General features: G+C 32.3%; 1 protein-coding gene across 1 annotated transcript; it reads right to left on the bottom strand.

Annotated features, from left to right (window-relative positions):
- Nucleotides 1-8,991: 8,991 nt before the first annotated feature.
- LOC126748901 (prolyl 3-hydroxylase 1-like) lies at nt 8,992-19,543 on the bottom strand. Its single transcript, XM_050458437.1, has 7 exons — nt 19,085-19,543; nt 12,725-12,868; nt 12,484-12,664; nt 12,305-12,430; nt 12,111-12,247; nt 11,952-12,053; nt 8,992-9,236 (listed from the first exon to the last, which is right to left on the bottom strand). Exons 1-7 carry the CDS (start codon nt 19,499-19,501, stop codon nt 9,171-9,173), a joined length of 1,173 nt encoding a protein of 390 aa, XP_050314394.1. The 5' UTR covers nt 19,502-19,543; the 3' UTR covers nt 8,992-9,170.
- Between the last annotated feature and the right edge of the window lie 1,639 nt (nt 19,544-21,182).

Genomic DNA, 21,182 nt, shown 5'->3' with positions numbered 1-21,182 from the left:
CCGGACTATGGCATCGGAACGCATCGCGACGCCCGTGTCTTACCAGTAGCGTAACAATTTTTTTTTATTTTATTTGTTTATTTATAAACATTTTGTAGAACAAAAATGTTTACAATAAAATAGAATATAAAGCTAAAAATCTGAAAAAAATGCGAGGAAAAAGTTTAAACCTAAGAAAACATATACATGTAAATAAATGATCATTAGACAATTTAAATGAAGTTAAACAAAGACAGGTACAAAAAAACTCTGAAAAAGGAAAGACTTTTAGCATAGGAGTTTGCCATTCACGACACCCTTGGAATAAATGAATTAAACCCAACATTGGTCCTTTTAAAGGATTGATGAAACATACTTACAGACGTTGTATTTCTTGTGGGAGGTGCAAGCCGAATCAAAGAAGTTAATGTAGGGCAGTCAACCATATAATTAATTACTGCCTGATCTCCTGACTTTTAATGTTGGAACTGAAAATATATTTTGCAAATGTTGGAAATCATAAGTATATTTATCGACTGGAGAAATATTGGGCTTGTAGGCTAAATATTTGAGTAATCGCCCCTTGCACCCGTTTCAGTCTTTGTATGTGACCAGCATAGCGAGGGCTTCAGATGAACAGTAATAACAGTATTCAAGCAATAGTCTTACTAAAGTACAGTACAGTAATCTAGCAGAAATACTCGTAAAATAAGATCTACATCTTTTAATAAACCCAAGCATACTGAGTACCTTGGAAGCAATTGTGTTTAGAAAATGATAGTGTAGACTCCAGGGTCACTCAGATCCCGTATTGGTTGGTGAAACCCGAGACCGCTTGAAAGTTAAATCAAACAAGGTTTTTTGTTTCTTACTAAAGCATATTGAGTAGCGTTTTAGTTTAGTTAGCACCACTGATCTAGTCTTTTAGGTCTGATTGAGGTTTTAAACAATCATCCTCGAAGAAACAGTGATATTATTACAAATTAAAATTGAAATTAATCACACCCAACTAGAAATCAAGGAGACAGTGAAAAATTTGGTTGTTATATTTGACTCGTCATTAAGATTTGGCAGACATGTATCATACTGTACCGAACGAGCCTATATCAGATTGAAGTTACTGTATTCTCATAGACATTAACTAGCATTACAAATTAAAAAAATGTTCTGCGACTCCCTTGTGCTTTCGACGTTCAGCCATGGAGATGTCGTTTGTAACAAACTGCATCTGCAAAGAACCGAATCCAAAAAATCCAAATCTTGTCTTCTTTTCTTCTATGGGATAAAAAAATATCAACAAATTTCCCATAAGTTATCTGAGGCGCAGTGGTCGAATATGGAAGCAGGAAGGGGATGTATTCAGCATGTCTTTACCACCGAATAATTACCCATAAAGCTCCTTCCTATCTATTCAAAAAAATGTCCACAACTTAAACATCAGGCATAAATCTACCATAACTATACATAGTATAGCCCTGTACATAGTAAAGCCAGCTTTCAAAGAAGTCTTAGTTTCAACATAGCGAACGTTTATAATTCGCTGCCCCCAAGAATTTAATCTATGAAACCCAGCATTTAAAAAAAAAACATAATCTGAAATCGTTTTGAAAGGTAAGTTGCTTGCTGCTTTTAGCTTACTAAGCAAAACCCCATGACTTACTTACCCCATTGACCATTGTTCATCAATTACTGCTATACTTGATACACCAGTACCTATACATAAACAGCTTTGGTGGCCATACACACGAATAGTATGTATTCTTTAATAACATGAACTTTTCGAAGTCTTGAGGTTTTGAGGAAAAAGGAACCACCAAAGTCTACACTAACTTTTTGAAAGGGTCTTAAAATTGTAATTCTTTCGTTTGGGAGACAAGCCATAATTTGCTAATTTGTCTGGGCATTAAAGCGAAATCTGAGTCTGAAATTGGAGAGTACGTTTTGCCCAGACACTTTGGATACTTGATAAATCTTAAATATGAGGCGACAATATATTCAAATAATTTTGGGATAGAGCTGATTACTGATTGACAGATTTAAAAATTGGGGTAAGGTAGCTTAGTTTCCAAGATTTTGGAAAAAAACGAAAGGAGAGTAATAAGGAGAGTGACATAATTTGAAGACAGAAGGTGGCACACCGTCTGGACCAGAACTCTTGTTTATATCCATATCTATGATTTCTTTATAAATTGTGGATATCAGAATAGAGAACTCAGAAACACAAATATGGTTCAATGAAAATTATTTTGGGGTATAACATATTAATTTGAATAAACTGTCCGAAAATATTTAGCAAAGAGTTCAAGCAGATCGGATATTAAAAAATATTAAAGGAGGCAAGTAATTTTTTCTTACTTTTGACCAAATTCCAGAATTTTTTTATGTAATTATATTTAGTTAAAAAAACTTGTGAACTTTCAACTAACTTCTGATAGCATATTTTTGTTAAGATTTTCCACTGTGAGCTACAATTATTTAATTTTGAAGTCATTTTTGCAGGACATTTCTTCAAAGTAGTTATGGAGGAGGGTAGATTTTTGAAAAAATATTACAACTACTGGAGTGACATAACGAATGCAATTTTCTTAAAAAGAGCTTCCTTAGTAACATTAGTGCGTTAATGATCTCTTTTTCGTTTGACATGTGGTTGACTACATGTATATTATGTTACTATTGTATTTTGTTATACACAACTGGCAAATTTCTATCTTGGGTACGAAATACATATGGAACAGAAATTTATAGACAAAATCTTAAGTCGAAAAGACAAATACAATGATTCATTGATTCTCTTTGCACTCTAGTTCAAACTAGGGGAAACAATATCGTTTATTTTTTCACTTGTAACAAATTGATTTCCGCACCCAAGACCTTAATGGGCCTGACGTGTATATATAGTTACTTAAAAAAAACAATAATTTATTACTTCCAATAATTTGTAAGCCCTCCCTTTAGATATTAAGGGTTCCTATGGGTTCTTGACTTTTTATTTCAAGTTGAAAGTTGTTATTCCATTTTCTCATCGACCTGCCTGGAAGAAAGAAAATCATGATTTCTTAAAAGCAGTTGAGGTCATTGTAACAAGACATTTTTGGACTTTTTATGGCTTCCAGGGAAATTCATCATTTATTCGAGTCAGATTTAATAAACACAATTCCAGATGTGTGATATCACAAAATGTCCTGTCCTTACTCTTCATAATTTATGTCAAGGTGGCAATATATTCCGTGATGTAACTGCCTGAAAGAATGGAACTCTTTAGAATGGAATAAAAACCAAATTTTTTTAGGTCTTCCGTGTCATCCTGTCATCAAGATGATATGTTACCACTATATATAATGTCATGTTCAAAGTAAATTTTTCTGCCTCAAATTATGACCGATAACTTAAACACTCTCATTATTCAAAACTATACAGGGCTGAAAAATTTCCTGCTGCTTCATCGCTTTCCCATTTGGCCTTATCGACTTGGCCTACCTTCAATTTAGGTCAGACTGTAATTAGTAGGGACTAGGAGAATACTATTGTTCTCTTTTCAACTTATGACTTGGTCCATTGAAAGAAGAATTATGTCCATGTCAGGATTCGAACCTGAGACCACACGCTCACATCGAGAAAATTTTCCCACGGGACCACCAGGGTCGGCATGACTTATTTTGCAAGTTAATACAATGATTTCCGCACTAAAGACCTTCGTCTTCCAGGGGTGTATATAAATATGTAATTTAAATAATAATACAAGCAAAAAATTAAAACCTTAAACACAATGGAATTATCGAGTGTGAAATAACATATCGAGAGAAAAAAATTATAATAAATCGCAGTTTTGTTCTACCACTCTGACGACATTCCTTTTTTTTCTTAATTCAAACAAGCGGCGCCTCTGTTGATAGACATCCAAAAATCGGTGCCCAATGACCCCCCACTAAATTCAAATCGCTCCATACAATCCAGAGATGGCCCGTGTAAATTGGGACTTTCAGCTTAACCTTTTACCTGTCCAGGCCACATTTATTTTTTTTTTTAGGATGCCATATGGTTTATTTAAAAATTATTTCACCACCGTGTTTAAAATGCCGAAAGTACAAATTTTGCGGTTTTTTTTTTCATTCGGAAAAATTTAATTTACTATACGGCCGCGGGCGGAATCGCGTCAATAAGTATTTTCGGCAACAATTACAAATATTTATTTTCGGCATTTTTTTCATTTGGTAACCCGGTCGGGATTTGGCGAGTGGTGATTTGATCTTATGAATTAATTTTGTTATATTCGCCAACATTTTTTTTTATACTTTAATAGATTTTCCGTTAATAAATAAAAATAAAATATTTTTCCAAAAATATATTATACAAGTAGTATACTATAAAAAAATAGTATTAATGGCTCGGAAAAAAATTTTTTTTTGTTTAAAAATTTAAGAAGTGTTAGCTTTTCTGGCCTGAAAGATTTTTATTATTTATTTTCAAGAAAGAATAAAACTGAGTTAGTATCTTGTTTGATCCAGAGAAATATTTTTTAGAATATGCTTTTACGGATTTATAAATCAAAATTTGGCAAAAAAAATCTCCTTTTTATGTGTTACTATATCACTTTGCTGATAATAAAATGCTTAATATGGTAAATAGTTAAATAACTAAAATTTTCAATAGAGGTTTGGTTTATATAATATTGGTAATTGCTAGTGCAGTAATTTTTTAAAAAATCAAGGAAGTATAAAAATTAGTCATTGCAGTAAAATACAGAATTACTTAAAAATATGAAAGAATTATAAATTTACATGTCTTTAACTCCTCACTCTGAATATTCTGTTCTGAGTTAAAATTAAACTTATTTTATTGACGATGAGTATAGCGACTTGGTTACGCTTTCTCCCTATTGTCGAAGTGACAGCTCCATTTTTGGGCAGTTTTCACATTTTTGTCTAATTTTTTTTTTGTATATTTATTTTGTTAATTATTTTTCGTCAGTAACTAATTTACTTGTTTTTAGACGTCGCAAAGACGTAATAAAAATGTTTAAACAGTTGTATTTTAATGACTTACTGATGTTTATTTCTCATCATAATTGACTTATTAAAAAATTACTCACGTGATCCACTGATTACTTTTAGTCATCAAGACTAACATTTTAGAAACATTAATTTGGAAGTCCTCTTTTTTATTATCATTTAATAACGTTATTTTATCGTTACAGAAAGGGCATTTTGCTGGCTACCTCATTAAATGGCCATATTTTGACGTCATACGTCATTCTGTGGTTGCCTGGGATACCATCAGAAGCTTACTATTATTATAATAGAGATTCCATTCCAAAACTTGCCTTGTCCACATTGAGTAAAATTTCACAATTGCGAAAAAAAGTTTTATAAGAGCTACAAGCAATTTTTGTATCTATAGAATTGCTATAATAATGCAACGATATTGTAAACAGCGAGAAACCAGCTGATTCTCCGTCATTACGGAATGACACAAGTGGTACACCGCACGACGTCTCGAAGGTTAGCGAGAGTCTTCCGGAAGAGCGTTTTGCCGAGTATATAAGCATCGCCGATAGTTGTCAGTTCAGTGAAATAAAGTTCGGAATATTGGCGCGAAACTTAAATAGTTGTAAATAAATACAATTAAAATAAATATCTCTAGTAGTCGTGAGTAATTGTGTTTTCGTTTTAATTCACGGACCGGAAAAAGGCTACAATAACTACGGTGGTAATTTTAACATTAACTTAAATTTCAAAATTGAATAAAATAAAGTAGACAAGACAAGTTTGGCATGAAAAAATACAGCAGTTAAAGCTTTTTCAGCATTTCGAAAAAAATACTATATCCCTTAGAGATTAAGAAACTTGATATATCTCCATTGATTCCTTCTTCACAAAACTCATTGATTTCACTCTCTTCATCCATTCTCCCAATACTTTCCAAGTCAATAAAAAAAATTATAAAATCCCAAGTGGTTTCTCTCTTCCCAGGTGTCGCCGAAATGAGAGATTAATAATTTTCTGACGTCCTGGATTGTTTTTCGTAAACAGCCAGTCCACTTTTATTTAATTAAATTGTTTTCCACATTGACAATTGACTTTGATTATCCTATATCACTGTTGTATTATTTGATCAGGATTATCTTTCAGAAAGAATTGGCTTGACTTGCTCTGGGTCTTGATGGAACCCCAACAGACGTGAATTTTAAGAGAAAATCGTCTCGTTTGGTCTTTGTTTTTAAGAAATAAAATAGTCATGAAACTTCTTAATGCCTCACATTATAAGCAACGAAGAGATGTTAAATTTTAATGTAACATTTAGCACCCACTGTTTCAAATGGCATAACAATATTAAATCACGCTGCAACGAGCATGTCTATAAAATTCTGCGTTCCTAGAGATTTTTGAAATGATACAGGCGATAGATTAGGCAAGTGAAATAATATTTGATTTTTCCCATGCTTTTAGCATAGGCTAAGGCAAGCTTTGGCATGTTTCAATTCGTTTAACGTATAGATGGCTATTAACAAATGCTATAGAAATCATAAACTAAAATATCATTTATTTTACAAACGTTTATTAATCAAATTTAACAATCACATATAAAATTATAAAAAAAATGCCTGAGCTTCGCGTGGACTAGCAAACCTTAAATTGAAGCTAAAAAACTATAGTAATATACAAAATAACAAAAAATAAAAGGTAACCCGTAAGAAAAATACATTTAGTAAGCACAACCTGCAGCCTTAATTAGGTTCAAACATAAGTACATAGTTTATTATAAAATAAATCATATTTTTAAAAACATATCAACAAAATATAATATTTATTTAAGCTAAAGCCAAAATTACTTGAATGGTAATAAGTAAGTTGTTTCTAAAATACTATTTACTTATTGACTTAACAGTAAGTTTTTGAAAAATCTAAATTACTTGAGCAATTTTCTCACATTCTGATGTATGTATCCACAAATTGTTAAACTTTTTTAGACTTTTTAAAGACACTATGTAGAGTGGCAAAAAAGTATCGAATAATGCCTGTAATTTTTTAATTATTTGGTATACGAAAAAGTGGCGACCAAACCAGAAATCCATTTAGATAGAAATGTGGGGAATCATTTACTGAACGGCTTTTATTGAGGTCACTTTTTCAGGTACCTAATTAAAAAGTTAGAGATGTGATTAGCGTTGTTTTGCCACACTCTATAGTCCCTAATTGTAAATTCTTAAGTGTGATGTTTTAAGAAGTTTTCAATATACATTTATAATCTTAATCATAAAAATAAAAATTAGTAAAAAATCTCTTTAAAAAGCACAACCAAATGTTAACTAATACCGCAAGCTTATTGAGTATTACAAATTTTAAAGGCGTTTTAAGAGCCCTAGGCCAAGAAATGGCGGGTCATTTTTAGTCTTAATCATAAAAACAAAAGTTAGTAAAAAATCCCTTTAAAAAAACACAACCAAAATGTTAACGAATACCTCAAGCTTAATGAGTATTAAATGTTGCAAAAGCGTAATAAACCCTAATTCTAAAAAAAGAATAAAAACTAATGACGACTTTATTCCTGTTCTGTTCCAGGCTTTTAGCGTATTTTTTAATATTTTTCTATTTAAAAGTTGTTTTTTAGGGGCATTTTTATAAGAAAAATAAATTAAATTCGGATAGGAATCAAAATAGGTCCCGTCTTTTGGAATTTAAGAAAAAAATCTTAAAACGTATAAATTAGCCCTGCAAATTGAAAGACTTCAACATCTCTAAGCCCAAGAAAGCTAAATTATTGAAAATTGAAATACATATTCTCCCTGGTACCTACTTTTTTTAATTCTTTAAAATGAAGAGATTCACCTTGCATTTGACCTATAAGCCCCTCATAGGCCATCAAAAAAAGCGACAAATTATTAAGACTGATCTTAATAACCATTTTTAGAGCATACAATATGCTTTAACTAAAAATACCTTAAATCAGACACTGTTAGACTCCCCCACTCCCTTGATCACTGACTAAAATCCATATTTAAAAAATCCCATTAGGTTTATATATATAGCTTTCAAAAACCACATTATTCTTACTAGGTAAACTCGTTAATACCCCTATTGGAATATTGATCAAAAGTAACATTATGATCCAACATATATTGAGCAACATCTCGGTCGAATTCTCTATATTGTGGGTTGAAAGTAAACCAAATTGCCAAAGCACATCTTTTGCCTTTTGTGACTGCTTTAACTCCATGCAGATTCTCGATTCCAGATGAAAACGCAATCATTCTACCACATTTTGGTGATATAGTACTCTACAAACCAACTATTTGTAACTAATTCGTTCATTGTAATAGCACCTTACCTGTATGGTATCGCCCTTAGCGTCCTGAGAAAATATAAATTCACCGCCCTCAAAATCCTCATTCAGATAAAGTATGGCACTATAATCCCTCCAATAAAAAGCTGGATCCTCTTTGTCACATACTGTGTCACTACGCAGTAAACAATTGTCTGCGTGGACTTTGTGACTTAAGTCTTTGCGCAGCTCTATACCTAAGTAAAAGAATCGATTTTTATTCCTAGGCAATTTCAAATATTTTCTTGTATCTTCTGACCTGTTAGGGCTGACCTGCACACCAAATGGGTATAAGAAAAATGTAAGTACTTCTCAATTTTAAATTCCTCTGATACTCGTCTTTTTATCTCGTAAGTCAAGTCCAGCACAAGTGTGAGATAGTCAGGTCTTAACATTCCTATATAAGTCAAAAATGTCATTCTGCTTAAAGAAATCCCTTCAAATAGCTCATGTTTGGTATGGGGTGACATGGTGGTGATATTTCCGTCTGTATAACCATCATTCATTGATAAAAAGGCATTTGCAATGTACAAAAGTTTTTTGCAGTCTTCTGTTGTTGCTATGCCATCAGAAGAAAATCTTTCAGTGCCTCCTAGTTCTGATGCGTTTTGTAATTTGTGGAAGTGTCTTTTTGGGTTCTGCTAAGAAAGGAAAGAATAGATGTGATGATGTAAAGTAAAACAATGAGCAGAGTAACGAATCAGTCATTTATTTTTATCTGTAAACATTAAAAAAAGTACATGGCACGTAACTATAAACAAGTAGTCTTAGGAGGTTTCGAAGTCTATAAATATTTAAAATGTTAACGAAGATAAATTATTCCGGGGTGATAGTTCAAGGTCGATTATAAAATACCCCAGGATATATAAACATCATTTAGGCTGAACATGAAGATCAATTTCAAACTGGGCGGAATCGTTACCAGAAGCAGTATCACCCTAAAAGTTAAGGAAAATTGTTAATGTTATGTTGCGCATGCTTTCATGCTTTGTAGTTTGTTAGATGGTCATGTTAGTATTAGAGTAGCTTAAAATAGCATATTGTAACGATCTTAACCTCCGCGTATACACCAGCTGATTTCCGTCATTTGGGAATCATATTGATCGATGCGCCCATCGATCGCGCGACATCTATGGAAGCACGTGGAAGGTTAGCGAATCTTCCGGAACAATGGTCTAGCCCTCGCCGCTAGGAGGCCAATTTAAGTCGGAATATTGGCGCGACTTTTAAATCGACATAAATATAGTTATAAATTAATACAGTGTAAAAAAATTTTTCTATGTTATAGTAGTCTGTTCGTGTTTTAATAATTTTGATGCATCGAGTGTTTTAATTTACACCTTAGCGAACGGTAAAAACGCTACAACAATAATATAGAATTATTATAAAACATGTTTTTTTTTTAATCTACTAGAACGGTAGAAAAAAACATGAAATGCCTTTGAGACTTAAAAATGAATCTGAACGCTTGAGAAATACGAATAATTATTTAAAAGCCTTAGAAAACATAAAACAAATTATTTTAATAGGATTTTATTTCAAATAGGACAGAAATTTTAATTCCTGGATAAACAGCAAAAATTATGTTAAATTCCTGAAAGATATGAAAAATTTTCTACTGTCAACAACATCAATAAACTACAAATTACTTAGAATGCCTAAAAGATTTCTAAAACTACCCCACAACCTGAAATGAAACAAAAAATTAATTCAATTGCCTGGGAGAATAAAAAAACACTCCAAAAGTCTAGAATAAAATCAAATCATTTCTTAAAAGACATTTCAGAAGTTGTTGAATTTTTTTCAGAAGTTGTTTCCAATGCCTGGAATAGAATTACAACTTATTTAGAATGTCTAAAAAATTTTAAAAAATTACCCCAAAAACCCAGTACGAAATAAAAAAATATTTCAAATGTTTGGGAAATTAGAAAGCCTGGAATAAGATCAATTTTTTTTTTCAAATACTTTAATTTCCTAAAAGACAAAAAGTTGATTCCAAATGCCAGAACAGAATTACAAATCACTTAAAATGTCTGAAAGATTTTAAAAAATCACCGTAAAATCCTGGAATAAATTAAAAAAATTTTTTTAATGCCGGCAAGGTTAGAAAAAATACTCCAAAGGCCTAAAGTAAAATAAAAAATAATTTCAAATACTTTAGTTCTCTAAAAGACATAAAAAGTGGCTTCCGATGCCTGGAATAGAATTACGAATTATTCCAAGTGTCTGAAAGATTTTAAAAAAAATAGCTCAAAAAGCTGGAATGAATTAAAAAAAAAATATTTCAAATGGCTAGAAGATTACAAAAAATACTTTAAAAGCCTGAAATAAAATTAAAAATGACTTCTAATATTTTAATTTCCTAAAAGACACGAAAAGTGATATGCAACCCCAAAAACCTGGAATGAAATAAAACAAATATTTTAAATGCCTGGAAGATTAGGAAAAATACTGCGAAAGCCGGAATAGAATTACAAATTACTTAGCAAACCTGAAAGATTTTTAAAAAATTACCCCAAAAACCTGAAATGAAATAAAAATATTTTAAATGCTTGAAATAAAATAAAAAATTATTTGAAATACTTTAATTTCTTAAAGGACATTAAATATTATTTTCAATAGTGGGAATAGATTAACAGAAAAATCGAAATTTCTTGAACGGCATTAAAAACTAGTTTAAATGCTAAGAGACATACAAAATGACTATAAAAGCCTAAAAATAATTTCAAAAATTTTCTAAAAGACATGAACAGTTGCTTTCAATATCTAGAATAAAATTACAAATTACTTAAAAGGCTGAAAGACTTTAAAAAATTACCCAAAATATCTGGAATAAAATGAAAAAAAATTTCAAATGTTTGGGAGATAAATCTCAAAAAAAATTAAATAAATGCAAGGAAATTGAAATGCTTGGAATAAAATAGAAAATTATTAGTCCAAATTTCTGAAGTAAAAGAATTAAATGCCTGAAGGATATAAAAAACATTTTTAAAATATTTCACGCATTTATAGCATCTAGAAATAAATTTATTAAAAAGCTTGAAATTGAAATTAAGGCGAATTTGAAGGTAGTCATCCATATTTCTACAAGTTTGCTCAAAAGTCTTAAAGTTATATTTAGATTGAAAACAGGTTTCACGTGTTTATCCCCTAAAGGCATCATCAGACCTGATCCACAGCTTTTAAGAATCACATTTTTAAAAACCAGCAACTTAAGACGTGCATATTATGAATAGATTACGGATACTCCGGAAAGCAAATTGCCTGAATGAAGTAAGAAGAAGAGGACTTCTTCTAATAAAATTACTGGACACCTAATTAAAGTTAAAAGACAACAAATTTATAATAAAGAATTTAACCTAAAAATAGATTTAAAGAAATAGTGTTCCTAGAAAGATTGAAATCAATATAGCTATAGATTTGAAATACAAGTTCTTATAACGAAATCATATTAGACGTACACGAAGTTAAGGTTTTCTTAAAAAAACCTTAAATTCGTGTACTAAGAAGCTCTTCTGATAAAAATCACATTTGAAAGAATCTCAGTATATGGTGGACCGTCACTTTGGGCATAATTAGTGTGTTAGTAAAGGCAAAAAATCACCAAATAGTTTCGTCTTAAGAAGAGTATTCAACTAAGATTCATCCATTACCTTAATTTTGACTTCAGGCCTCTCGGGTAGCTTAAACTCGTCTTTGATAAATTCAAGAATTTTTCTTTCATAGGTGTCTCTTTGCGTATAATGGACCGCTTCCTTAAAATTAATAAAAATTACTTTTTACGTATAAGTAATTAGAACGCGTGCACTGACTTCTCTGGGTTGGAAGTATTCATCTAAAACTTTTGGAAGTTTAGCATAGTATTTCATGTTTTCCAACATAGTGATGTCATCAGGAATTAAGAGAAGGTAACTGGAAACCGCTTGGCAAGCTGCTGGCATATTTCCCTCTGAAATTAATGGAATAATAATCACATGTCATAATCAAATGTCATTATTTGGCCTACTCTTAAAATAAGCATACTGCAAGTAATGATAATGACTGGCCAATAGATCATCGTATTTTTCTCCATTAAGAGTACCAAGTAGACTGGCACATTTCCTCTTGCATTTCAACACAAAAGAGAAATGATCTGCAAAGTAATTCACCATAACAAATTAAATAATTCGATTCATCAAAACTGACTTGCAATGGCAGGGATAAAATCTGGATGCCATCCAGGGTTAAATGGACCTTCACAATGGGCCCTACATTCATCTTCGGCTTGTAGATAGGACACCAAACTTTCTTCCATATGATTTATAACAGAGTTCCAGTCTTTCTTTTCATATGCATCAGCACCATATGCATACAGGTATACGTAATCCTAAGAATTCATAAATCGCGTTGAATAAATATTGCAACAAAAAGTTTTAACAGTTTTTACCTCAGCTTCGAAGTTGATAATATCTTTCATATCGACCTCGGGCATCTGCGAATATTGGTCCAAATTTTTCGACATAACTGGGTGGTTCGGATGGGCCACCAAGAAGGTGAAAGCTGCCGATGCAGCTTTTTGTTTGTCATTTATCTTTAATATTGAAAATACGTACTTTTACAAATGTTGAATATCGTAAAGTTTTCAACGACATTAAAGTGCTAAAATTAGAAGCTATATATATTTTATGACCCTATTAAAGCTATACATTGTTGCTCTGTACGAAACTGATATTGTATGTGTACAAATTAACATACAATTTTTGTGTTTATCTCAGAATACTTAGGGTCAACGCATTACATATTTGTTAGTCTTATCTTTATTTAGGCTAAAATTATAAACAAGACTTCCTTAAAGATGTTGCTAAATTTTGATGCAAACATTAAAACAAACTTTGCAAAGTAGGTCAGCCTTAACTATATTTAGGAGAAATCTGGTATAATGTTAATTGATTTTTTTTTTTGCTTTTTTGTGATAACACCGTTAATCTGGCATCCAAAATGATTTGTCGTATTTTTTAATTTGATATTATGGCTACAGAAAAATTTATGTATAGAGGTAATTACATTATCTACAATTTATCTTTTGAGAGTAATACTGTATAACCAAAGGGAATAAAATTAAACGGCGTCAAAGTCACCAAAATGATTTTGGTTATTCCTTTGTAGGTTTAAAAGTTACTCGATGGCGGTTTAAACCATTATATAGCGTATGAGTCGAGTCGCCATTGAAGTGAGAAGTTTTAATCCTCCCTTTAAGAACCTTTATTCCCTTTACTCTTTAAACCCTTGATGACCAATTACTCGTCCAAGAGTTGCATTACACAGTCAAGATTGTCGGAGAAAGCGTTAAGTCGAGTAGCGGTCACAGTTTACACAAAGTTTACACGTGGCATTAATGCGAATTAGCGGCTAATACGAATTAGAGCAAAAACGCTTTGGCAGGTATTTACACATGGGTTTTAAGAAGAGGTTTTCATTGCCAACCTAAATAATTTATTGATAAGACACTTAGGTTGAGAGATTGAGTAAGAATATTTCTAATAAATGAATATATTACTCTAAATTTTGTGAAAACATTATAAAGCACAACACAACAAAATCAATGTGCAAATTTTTTCTCGCTGTCCGGTTTGTTAGTTGGCAGCACTAAAAATTAATGTGAATTTGGATCTTTTTCCGTATACACGGAACCTTAATAAGCATTACAGTGAATTCATCCACATATTTAAAACGTGTTAAGATAATGCGAATTAGGAACGCAAAAACGGTTTAAGGGTGTCTACACATACGTTTTATCTTAATTCGCATTTCGATAATGAGCATTAGCGGTTGCGTGTAAACATGGTAAGTGAGAAGTTGCTCACGGAGTTTTCCCTACTTCCCGTATAACCACTAATGCCCAAGACGAGTTTCTCTCTCTTTTTCCAACTAAATTTAGATCAATAATCCCTAATAACTCAAAAAAGAGTGTCTCTGATCGAGATCCGTAAATATTTTTTTTACTCTGAACCTAGTTAAAACCTACAACTAAGAAAGCAAAAATATTTAAACAAAGCAAATTTTTTCAATATTGGCCAATCCACAGTTAAATATATCACATTGATCCTGTATAGAACTGTACGTATTTCAAGCTCCTCATAAAGGCGAAAATTGTAGATCTCCTGAATCCCTTCTGTCTTGTAAAGATCTTAACTGCAATCTTCTCAGCAAACGATCATATGAAAAGCCGACTTCCGGGTTAAAGAAATTTACGGTGTATATTTTTAAGGGTTTGAATATGTCTCTGATAGTATTCCGACCATACTTGACAAAATTATTCTAAAATTGAATGAACATATGAAAAATATAAAAGTTTAATTCCACAGATATTGTCAAAGATTTGAGAGTTCCTAAAATTGAAGCCTACCATTTTATAACTGCTTTTTAAGTGATCTTCGATATGCAAATTAAACGTAAAAATCCAAATAACTTCCCTTAAGGTGAGCTGATCTAGGTAGGATCTCATCTTCAATTTTATACTGATAATATAGTTCTTTTTAAAGCATAGAAAACTACCCTTCATTTAAAAGTAAATTGTTTTTCTTGCACCAATTGTTAATTTAATTAATAGCCGCCTGGAGTTTAAAGCAGTCTTCAATAGTGCCAATTCTGTAGTATAACTTTTTGTCATTGCAGTATAACAAGCTCTTTACTTTTAGCTCGTTAGAAATACTATTTATAAACGTGTTGAAGAGTAGAGGTCCCAATACACGGCCCTGTGGGCTGTGGTTCACCTGAAGGAGCTAATATTTCACGTAAGCTGTATCCAAAGTATTTAACGTATTGAGAACGATTTGTAAGCTAGAAAGAGATAAGAGCAGTTAAGCAAAATGAAACCCCAAACTAAGAATACAATGGTCAAGGCGGTCGTAAGCTTTCGAAAAGTCTGTATAGACTACATCAACTTAAGAATTATGATTTATAGATTTGAGAATAAATCCTGTAATCGTTATCAGATTAGAAGTAATGGAGCTGCCCTTTATAAATTCATGCTCTCGACAAGATCTTTCATATGAAAGTACACTGATAAATGAAGGATCTGCTCAAATTTTTTTTTATGAATAGGAGTAATTTAAGCATATACAAAATATGAGAGATCCTACTCAGAATATCAGCGTAAAATTATTGAGTGTTAATTTGGAAGGTTAAGGTTCTACGATGGGACATACTTATTTAGGAAATGGCTGGAAGGTTAATCCCTGCCTTGTTTGCCTTACGATCCTTATCAACATGCTCAAGGTCTATCTTAAAAACAACATAGTATGGACTTATATGGAAAGCCCATTAACACAGCATTGGTATAAACAAAAAATAATCTATCCCGTGATGACTCACTTATCAGTTTTCCATCAGGACTATCTTGAACTCTCTTATATTCCCTCTTCAGTTAGGCCAAGTATCTCCTATAATATAATGTATATGCATGTTCTTCTGGTTCTGATAAAGCCATGGCACGTTCTTCAGGGAATTTCAAAAAAACTTTCCGGTTCATATTTTTTCCGAGGTTACGGCCAATCACCTTCACTATGACAACACTGCATACTATAACACTAAATTTTGGTCTAAGATAGACATTTAGAGTCTTAATTTATTGAATATGAAGATTTGAGTCAGTTGTCAAAGATCTTTGCCATTACCACGATATCATCCTACTTAAAGCAATAAAATGCAAATTTGCCACGTCTATCCATACCAAACGACAAACTTCCTCTTAATTGCCTTCTATATGGCAATTTGCCAATGTTTCCGAAATTTTCGATAATATACCGAAACGTACTTCTAGAGACATGTAGCAAAAGACTATTCAATAACTCGGGTCATTTAAAGATTTTGAATTATCTCAGCTCTAGTTCCCTGAATCTTAATCAACAGCATCTTCAAAGACATAATCCAACTCTCCTCCAGGATTAATTGTGATGGGAATAGTTCTTTGGTTTTAATTATATTTGTTCTTGTATAAGAATTCTCAATATCTCCCTTTTTTCTTACTCTTCTTTTTATGATCGCTCTTCCTCATTTATTATTTAACATTTTATTTATGCCTTTGATGTCTTCCTTCTTATGTTTGTTTCTCTTTTCTTAGGCGTTCTTCTAATTTCTGTCACTATTCTTCATCCTGTCATATGCCATATTAACCTGGAGGCCTGAGACCTCAAGAAATCAAAAGGGCCATCTAGTGTCTTAAGAGCTTTTAAATAGGGACTGTATGTAGGAAAGCTTACAGAGCTCTTGGTATACTGACTATCCCTTCTCTGTACTGTAATGGGATTTTTAGTCCCGGGGGTTCGTAGGTCAAAGAAACCACTAATGTCGGGAAATCTCAGTTTATTCACCTCAGTTTCAGGTTTAGTTTTAACACCTTTTAATAATAAAATAGATAATATAAACTGCTAGCCAAGAAACAGGACAGTTGTAACCTTACCTTTTAATAATAAAAGCGCTGACCCGGATTAAAACCTTTTAACGGAATCACGGAGTCAAAGGCGCCACACTTCTTTATTAAATGGTGACAAACGAAGTAATAATCATAAGAATACTACGAGCAGAAATGTAGGGTTTAAAGAATGTCATACATTTCCACAAATAAAGAAAATATTTAAGACGCCCGATATTCTAATAGAACAAGCTATAGCAAAGGTAGAGGTTCCGCTACAGTACATTTTTAAAAATTTATTTTAAGTGAAAAAAATAGACGTGACTACGAAATTCATCCTACATATTCCCACCTACCAACGCTTAGCGAGGTGTTAAAATGAGGAACAATTATCAAGAGGTCTTCGAGAATTCGAAGGTTTTGTCGAATTAGAAGCGACGGATGCACACACAATCGCCTTTGCACTTGATAGCTTTATAATAGAAGCAGAACTGGACCCAATGAAACTCAATGGACAAGGATATGATAGATGTTCGACCATGTCAGGGAAACACAACAGCATACAGGCCATTCATTATAAGAATTTAGTTGTTAACGATTTAAATGAAGTACCGCAAAATCGCATTACTGTAGCGACAATCAAAGACGTCATCAGTTTTTATCGACATTCAAGACAAATATGTCTCTTCCAGATGTATTCAGCAGTAAGTCAAATAACCTTTATCATCGGTCTAATATCAAAATATTTCTTTTCTATTATTAAAGAGGTTCTTGGTTGCACATTATAAAATTATTAGATTGGCAAAAGATCATCGAGAAAATGTAGACATTGGAATTGAAAGAACTTTTGACCGATTACAAGTTAATTACAAATAAGCTAGGATTGGAACTGCGAATACCCCGAACTGTCAATCGTCAAAAACATCACTCGAATCATCCCGCATCTAATGTCACGTTCAATTTTGGAAAAGGTCGCTTCTGATTCCTTACTTAGATTCACTCATATCTTCACTAGAGAGAAGATTTTCCGAAGAGATCTTGCCAGCATATTCCTTATTTCACTGACATCCAGCGAATGTAAATGAAGATTCAAGACTTATTAAAAATTTCAAGTTCTACGGTCTTGAAAGCTTCACAGGAGAGGCTGAATTGTGGTATTATCATCATTGGAAAGACAAAAATGGAAAACTGAAGATTTTCAGAAGTTGTGCCATATTGTCTGGAAAGCAACAGTATTTTTTCTAGCTACGAGGTTAGCTCTACACATTGCCATCACATTACGTTGTACAACGAGTTCGAGGGAAAGAACATTCACTATAATTGAGAATGGTAGAGACTTGTCGATCAACGATGGTGGAAAGTTGAATGGTAATGAATTATGGATCATTTTCATCGACTATATGCTTTATTGATTCATATCATATTCTTTTTTGCAGAATTATGCTTATTGAGTGTACACAGAGGAATGGTTAAAGAAAATGATAAAGATTTAGTGAGAAGAGTATTAAACAGATTTGCTGAAAACCCATGTCATTTGGCATTTGCATAAATACACTGTGTGTTTGGTACAATAAGGTTGATTAAAAAAAATCATAATCGATTTAAAACGAATTCCTTCCTACGCCCCTTTTTGTGCAAGAACATTAATAAAAATTCTCGAATTTTTTGGGGGCGTTTTTTCTCTTAAAACTATTGTTTTTAAAATGGTCTTGATCTTGATCTTCAGGCAAAATAAGGATAACAATCAACGTAATAAGTATTACATTTATAATTTCAATTTTGAAATTAAAAACATCCAACCATAATTTTTGGAAATTGATCTTAAGGTAAAAGAGTTGATGGGGGATGAGTGGCAAGATGTATTTTTAATTATGTTAATATGTTACCCATTATATTTTTCAAGGACGATTTTTTCATCGGTTTGAATGCAATATAGAGATTTTAGTTTGGTGATAGACAATTCGCCTTTCGATTCCCGTTCATCTAAATTTGGAAAAAAAATAATTTTCTTATAAATAATAAAAATAATCACAATATCAATATATTTATATATACTTCCTTTAAAACGCCAAATTTACATGGACCAATATTGACGCCTCCAAGACCTTCTTTTACAGCCTAAGTACTTTATCACACAAGATTCAATTTAACATTTGTTACCTACCTACATACATAGTTATTATTCCTATTATAAACGGAAAACATATTTTCTAGTCTTTGTGTAGGATGAAAGAAGGAAGAATCTGCTATATAGTAAATATTTTTCAAAGATAACATGTTTTGTAATATATGTTGTAAGAGATAATTGCTAAAGGATTTTGAAACTAGTGGTTCAATGAACGCATAATTTACAATATACAAGTGAATTTTTCTCTCCTGTTGAAGGGCACCTACCTTGTAATAACATAAATTCAGGTACTCATATGGTTTTCTCTCCTCAAAAATTTTCTCCAGCTCTCCTCCGAGGTACTCCGAGTTATCACTATTTCTCGCCTTACATCGTAATATACAAAGAGTTATTTTTAAATTTTTTTCGAAAAATTGTAAATCATCAATATTTTCCGGATAGAAGGGCGCTTCATTTTCATGATCGTGTTTACACTTCAACCTGCAATGTTGAGTGGACTTGGTTAAGTACCGGTATCTTTTAAGGGCTGCCTCAAGTTTTTCCACGCACTGAGGGTACCTCTCTTCTAAATAAGCTTCTACACCCTTTTCATAAAAATACGCAACTGTTTCCGGCTCATTAGCACTAATTAAACCAACGTATAAAACTAAACTTATCAAAAGTGCAAGCGTGGTATAATACATGATAGAGTAACACTGAACTTTATAACACAGCTTTCGGTTTCTTTCCCGGCACTTTACTAAGTCACCAGGCTACCACGATAAACATTTAGTACAAGTGCATATGGTAAAACAAGTTTTATGACCTCAACAAGTATCACGTGCCATTATAATTATCGAAGTTCACTTGATAACACATGTTATTCATTAGAAATCCCATCAAAGCATATATTCCAAACCTTGAGAGAATGTTCTTGTAGTGTTTAAAACGAAAAAATGGAAACATATTGGCCTTATCGGATTGTTCATTGGATTCTTTCGTGGCAGTTGTTAGTTTTTGGGTGGTTAGTTTTTAATATTCTTACAAGAATATTCATCCTTATTTTGAATATTACTTCTGGCCTGCGTAACTGTACCCTAGATTAACCCACTCGACAACATGCCTCACTTTAGCGGGAGAGATTCAGCCAGTGAGCTTCACAGGTTAGGTACTATTAAAGGATCCATTTGATCTAACTGTCAGCCTAACTAAAGGAATAAAAATATCTGATATTATATCCCTTAATCAAGCTTATTAATAATGTTAGTTTAGTCAAATGTTTTCCTTATATAATATATTAAAAACTGCCATTCTTGCTCCTATAAATAAGATAGAAGGATTTGCGCAATGCCTGTCACTGCATATACCATAAAATTCTTATTGCTAAGTATAACTTTACAGAGTACTCAAATAACTCCTTGATAAAGACCACTACCAAATAATGAGACCTGCAGGTGTTGATTCAGAACAAGGGTGTTTGCGCATTAGACTTTCTCAAGGTTCTGGCTTGGGATCCGTACTATTCTTGATTTACATCAATGATTTACCACTTTCATGCTAATCAGCACAATTTACTTTATTTGCTGCTGATACAACAATCTCATCTGTAAGATCTAATGACAGCTATGGGAGGTACATCGTGCTTTTCCTGTTCTTTAATACAACCAAAGCCGTACTGACTCTTTTCCACCAGAAATATTCCTGGAGAACTCGACAATCCGCCCTGTGCCACTTTTCTTGGCATGCTTGATTCTCATCTGGGATTCATATACTGTCTCATTGAAGGAAAAGCTTTTCTTGAATACCGTCTAGCTCCGTGGACTAGCTTCACGTGCCTCCCTTTCAATATTAAGAAGTATATATTTTTCACTCTGTCACATGGTACAACCTGGTAAACAAAAGTCAATTAGATTTTCAACTTTATAAGAAATCCAACTATTTCTCTGGATCAACGACAAGAGAGATCTCAAAAAAATTCTCTGAAGCACTATTCTAGGATCTATGAAAAGCATCAGATTGTGTTACAGTTTGGCTTTCAGAAAGTTTTTATATTTTGCTAGAAGTAATATTTAAAATTAATTTTTTAAAATATATTATTTTGGCTTAGTACAATTGGAGGCATTGTCAAATTTGTTACATATATCCAGGATGGTTATGAGCAGGGTATAATTATGTGTCATCTAAGATTTGATCAAAGCCTTTGCGTATCCCATGATATTCTTATTACTAAGTATAACTTTACAGACTTAAGTATATTCTTGATAAGGACCGCTACCAAAGGGTGAGACTTGCAAATGCTAATTTAGGGAGATAGTGTTTGCACATTGGAGCTCCTCAAGGCTCTAGCTTTAGGACCCTTATTATTCTTGATTTACATAAATGATT

The sequence above is a fragment of the Anthonomus grandis genome, chromosome 22 (assembly GCF_022605725.1).
Source record: "Anthonomus grandis grandis chromosome 22, icAntGran1.3, whole genome shotgun sequence".
Taxonomy (NCBI): Eukaryota; Metazoa; Arthropoda; class Insecta; order Coleoptera; family Curculionidae; genus Anthonomus; species Anthonomus grandis.
The sequence above is the reverse complement of the archived record's forward strand: the minus strand, read 5'-3'. Positions and strand labels throughout refer to the sequence as shown.

Excerpts from the sequence above, each read along its gene's own strand:
- LOC126748901 (XM_050458437.1), bottom strand. The coding sequence starts at position 19,501 with ATGTATTATACCACGCTTGCACTTTTGATAAGTTTAGTTTTATACGTT. Across the intron at positions 12,869-19,084 it reads TGAATTTATGTTATTACAAG|ATAAATGACAAACAAAAAGC; the intron begins GTAGGTGCCCTT and ends TCAATATTAAAG. Across the intron at positions 9,237-11,951 it reads GGCCTGAAGTCAAAATTAAG|GGTGATACTGCTTCTGGTAA; the intron begins GTAATGGATGAA and ends CTTAACTTTTAG.